Source organism: Somniosus microcephalus, chromosome 6 (genome assembly GCF_052327205.1).
Source record: "Somniosus microcephalus isolate GS21.2 chromosome 6, FLI_Smic_1.0, whole genome shotgun sequence".
In the NCBI taxonomy this organism is placed as follows: Eukaryota; Metazoa; Chordata; class Chondrichthyes; order Squaliformes; family Somniosidae; genus Somniosus; species Somniosus microcephalus.
The window spans coordinates 113,913,786-113,919,280 of NC_140992.1; the positions used below are offsets into that span (position 1 = coordinate 113,913,786).

The 5,495-nt window shown below is 45.6% G+C and overlaps 1 protein-coding gene across 1 annotated transcript; it reads right to left on the bottom strand.

The window, feature by feature from the left end:
- Positions 1 to 2,427: 2,427 nt before the first annotated feature.
- LOC147116006 (G protein-coupled receptor 55-like) lies at positions 2,428 to 5,138 on the bottom strand. The gene has a single exon (XM_085989487.1). The coding sequence runs from the start codon at positions 4,753 to 4,755 to the stop codon at positions 3,757 to 3,759; it is 999 nt and encodes a 332-aa protein (XP_085845613.1). The 5' UTR covers positions 4,756 to 5,138; the 3' UTR covers positions 2,428 to 3,756.
- Between the last annotated feature and the right edge of the window lie 357 nt (positions 5,139 to 5,495).

Here is a 5,495-nt window from a genome sequence, read left to right on the forward strand (position 1 = left end):
CGTCTCAGGTCAATGGTCCTGAAGAAAGGTCATCGGCCTGAAACGTTAACTCTGTTTTTCTCTCTCCATAGACACTACCTGAGCTGCTGAGTGTTTCCAGCATTTTGTGGTTGTGTTATTCATTGATTTGAAGACACGACTGGAATCATCCACCTCCCAGGTATTTACTGATTAAACACAAGTTCTTTCAGAACAAGTGGGTGGTGGGGGGCATAACCTTGAAATTAGAGCTAGGCCTTTCAGGGGTGATGTCAGGAAGCACTTCTTCACTCAAAGGGTAGGAGAAATCTGGAACTCTCTCCCCCAAAAACTGTTGAGGCTGGGGGTCAATTGAACATTTCAAAACTGAGATTGATAGGCTTTTGTTAGGTAAGGGTATTAAGGGATATGGAACCAAGGCAGCTAAAAGGATTTAAGATACAGATCAGCCATGATCTAATTGAATGGCAGGATAGGCTCGAAGGGCTGAATGGCCGACTCCTGTTCCTATGTTCTTTACGAGGAAGAGATGTGGCTCATTCAGAATGATGGCTTAGTTTAGGCTCTCTGTATTGGATCTGATTCAGGACAGAGTCTGCTAATCTCTGCTGTAAACCGGTGGGTATAGGACCAATCACAAGGTACCTCTGCTCTGGTTATAATTCCATTTCTATAGATTTGCTGAAAGAATTGCAGTTGCGTTAAACCCTCCAGTCCACTTTCCACTGCAGTAGGTGTGGGATTTGGTTTGCAGCTGACTACAACAGACAGAATGATACATTTTCAAACTTGTTCCTGGAGTGCACTGATGTACAGGCTCACTGTAAAATCAGAGCTCTTGTTCCCATTAAATCTATCTTCACATGGATTACTATGGCGGTAAAATATATTCAAAGCACCTTGAGGCCTTTTTCTATTTTACAAGAGCTGTGTAAATGCAAGTTATTGTTTTTTGCCACTTCTCTCCCCTCCTCCCCTGAAGACGCTGAGGTTGATTTTCACCTCAGGTGGGCAGCGGGAGGAGCACAGCCTGAAGTCCTGGCCGCATGGCCCGAGCTGTTTTGAGGACTGGGCCTAATTTGATTACTGCCGATGGGCTGCGATCGCTGTACCGGTGCTGGCTGTATTTTGAGCGACCTGCAGCGTTCCTTTAAGAACCACTGGTTAGACTACTCAATGCCCGGTACCAATGGGTGGGGTGTGTGTGGCTCCCGCAGTGACTCTTGCTGGGGTATGGGCCTATGGTCACCTACATCCATCTGGTGCCTCACTAAGATGTCCATTCTTTATGCCTGAGTTTAGATAGGAGAGTATCAACAGGCTATTTGATAGTGGGGAGCATCACAGCCAAACCCAATCCTACCCTCACCCAATGTCTGTGCATACACACTAACACATACACACACACACAGACTCACATGCACAAACAAATGCACACACACAAACATATACACATATAAATACACACACACACATACACACACACATACAAATACATACAATTAAACACACACACACAAATACACATACTCAGGCACAAACACACACACACACACAAACCCACATGCACAAATACACAAAGGCACCGACACAAGCACCAACACACACGCAAATATGCACACACAAATACACACTCACGCACACAAACACACACACACAAACACACACACACAAATACACACTCGCGCACACACACGAATACACTCACACACAAATACACTCACACACAAATACACACACACAAATACACACTCGCGCACACAAACATACTCACACACAAATACACACACACAAATACACACTCGCGCACACAAACATACTCACACACAAATACACACTCGCGCACACACAAATACACACTCACACACAAATACATACTTACACAGGCACAAACACAAACCCACACACACACACAAATACACACTCTCACACACACAAATACACACACACACACACACAAATACACATTCACACAGGCACAAACACACACACAAACACACACACACAAATACACACATGCACAAATACACACACACACAAATGCTCAAACACACATGCATGCAGAGGCATGAACACACATAAATACACACACACAAAGTCAGCAAACACATGCACAAACACACACGTGTACAAATATAAACACACAGGCACACACACCTCCAACAAGAATCAGGAACCCAAGCTTATTTTTCATTTCGCTAGTCTAGGGGTGGAGACACCAATTGTGGTTCCCCCATCAGCGCTTCTGCTGAGATCAAATGATTTTGCAAATACTGAGCATTGAACCTGGGACCTTCCCAATCTGTATGGCCCAGGATCACACTGAGGAGTGTTTGTGTCCACTGAGGCGGCTGTAAAAAACTCGAGTACCTTGAAAACAGGCTCTTCGAATATTGGGCTAAGAGCATTAACACTTGGCATTCCTCGGCCTCCTATTTTAATAGAAGATTCTGTCTATTTAACGTAAACAGTTTAACGACTCAGTTGGGAAGGAGCCAAAGGAGTTTCCTACAAACATTAAATGCTGCCCCGCGAATGTTCAAAGAGCCAACCATCAAGGTACAGGAGACTGAAACATTTGAAGTGGAAAGAAAGTGAAGGAGTTGGTGGAGATTTAAAACTGTAAAAGGAAAAATCGACCCATAGAGAGGTAGAAGGGAACTTTATAAAATCAGCAACATGAGTTGGAACAGATTGGAACACATTTAAGACAACACTTGTGACTCTTACTACAAGATGTGGATTGGGATGAACATACTTCCTTTTTGGTTTGTCTGTTGCCCTTGTCGAGCGAAAGCGTGAATCCACGCACACAATTGCCTGTGACTGTCTCTGACTGAAGTTGGTGCTCATGTTTTGAGTTTGCTATCGCAAGGGTTGCCGAACACTGAGACACAATATGATCTTTAATGCATTATGGTTTTGTTCACTCAATATCTGACAAAGACAGTCACAGCACTGACAGACAAGGGAAGCTATGACCACATGGAACATATCACTCACAGTCCCCAGTACTATCCTTAAAGAGACCATGTCACAAAATTCATACTCCCACTCACCAACACCACCCCCCCCGCCACCCCGAAAAATATTGCACCTGCAGTCAGGGACTATGCGGAATAAATACTGAACCTTCTAAGAATCTGTCAGGTTAGGGATCTGAGGGTTCGCGATCTGTAGGGTTGGGGCAGGTGCTGTGGCGTGTCAGCCATGGCTCACTGGTAGCACTCTTGTCTCAGAATGTCGTGGGTTTAAGCTCACTCCAGAGACTTGAGCACAAAATCTAGGCTGACACTCCAGTGCATTACTGAAGGAGTGCTGTGCTGTTGGAGGTGCCGTCTTTCAGTTGAGGCATTAAACTATCTGCCCTTTCAGGACGTAAAAGATCCCATGGTACCGTCGAAAAAGAGCAGGGGAGTTCTCCCAGTGTCCTGCCCAATATTTATCCTTCAACCAACATCACTGAAACAGGTTATCTATTCATTATCACATTGCTGTTTGTGGGACCTTGCTGTCTTACATTACAACAGTGACTACACATTAAAAGTACTAAATTAGCTGTAAAGTGTTTTGGGACGTTCTGAGATCGTGAAAGGCACTGTATGAATGTCCGTTCTTCCTATAGAGAAAGCACTGAAGAAATAGTCTGGGGTGTATGATAAATAAACCACGGTGTTGACGAGAGTGCAGCCTACTGAATTATCAAGGGCAGAGTGCGTAAGAGGAAGACGTGGCACAGACTTCACGGTAAGTGCGCAAAAGCAGCTCTGAATCTGGTTAAATACTCACATCATTGACTGAGAAAATGGAAGCCAAGGATCTTTTGGTGCGTGAGCCCTGGTCCCGGAATTCCTTCGCGACAAAATAGTAGCAAATGGCGTCCAGGCAACAGTTGACATTGGCTAAACACATGGCGCCCTGAATGAATAAACTGATGCCCCTTTGCGTTGAACAGTAATTTTTGCCAATGATGTCCTGCCTCACTAAAAATTGAAGGAAGATGCCAAGATGGGTGGGCGCAAATGAACAGATGAAGATTGCCAGATTGGCCGTGATGATTCTGATGCAGGCCTGGCTGTTTCCGGGGGTCTCACTTTGTCTCTGCAGAAGTTTCCTGATGATTCGGACCGAACAAAAGACCATAATAGCCATCGGGATCACAAAGCCCACCAGCTCCAAGAAGGCAACCAGGCCTGGGTTCCACGAGTTATCAGAGAACCCATGGAAACAGGCGATGTTGTTGATGCTGGAGTTACTGGAGTCCGGGCTGTCATGGAACCCGTAGATGGGGATGCTCCCCACCCAGACAAAGACCCAGATGGCGAGGCAGACTACCACAGTGTTCTGGGGGGATCGGAAAGCCCTCGCCTTCAAAGGGTGGATGATGGCGAGGTAACGATCGATGCTGATGGAGGTGATGATGAAGATGCTGGCGTACATGTTGACAAAGTAGAGGGACTCTACGAAGGAGCAGAAGGCCATGCCGAAGGGCCAGACCCCATCCTGGTTGAGCATCTTGAAAGGAAGGGAGAACAGCAGCAGGATGTCCGCCAGGGCAAGGTTGCTCATGTAAATGGTGGATTCGGTCCATCTCTTGATCTTGCAGCAAAACATGCAGAGGGCCAGCAGGTTGAAGGGAAGCCCCAGGACGAAGGTGGGGATGTAGATCACCAGCTGCATAGTGTTCACCTCCTCACTCGTGTTAATCTCACATGAGCTAGAATTGCTGTGGTGGCCCGGATCCATGGCCTGGTTAATCCTGCAAAGGGGAAGCATGCCTTAGAGCCCAGTCACTTTCTTTAAATCATGCAAAGGTAGAAATCGCGGCCGATGATGTTACTGCACAAAGACAGGAGTGATACATTTATGAGTCCTCACTGCCGGCAGGGAGCTTAATCCACCAGTCACACATTTGGAAATTCAGGCAGCACAGACTCCTAAAGTTACCTCCTTAATGCGCTTGTGTGAAATTTATCCCTCTGCTTTTTTAACAGAGGTGCTAAAAATAAACAGGTGAGCGTCTTTATGAAAATAGCAGAGAGAGAGGCGTTTGGGATGAGTTTGTTAAGCAGTCGTACAATAGCATCAGCGACAATCTCTTCTAACCTTTGTTCTATCTCTCTCGCATCTCGTGTTGTTGTGAGCTGGAATGCATTGCCTGAAAGGGTGGCGGAAGCAGGCTCAGTACTAAATTTCAAAAGGGAATATATACGTGAAAAATAAAACATTTACAGGGCTATGGGGAAAAAGCAGGGGAGTAATTGAGTAGCTCAAAGAGCCAGCACAGACACAGTGGGCTGAGTGGCCTCCTTCTGTGCTGTATGATTCCATGATTCTATCTCAAACATTATTCACAAGACCTACCATACCTAACTTGCCGCTGATTACAGATCTGCAGTTCCTTTAAACTTTTAACATTTGTAAAGGTTCTGAACTGCGAGGTGCAGCTCAATGCTTTACATACGGATATTTTCAAATGCTGAAATAGCCCCTGAACCAACCACTTTTAAAAGACC

Coding starts and splice junctions, on each gene's coding strand:
- LOC147116006 (XM_085989487.1), bottom strand. CDS start 4,755: ATGCTTCCCCTTTGCAGGATTAACCAGGCCATGGATCCGGGCCACCAC.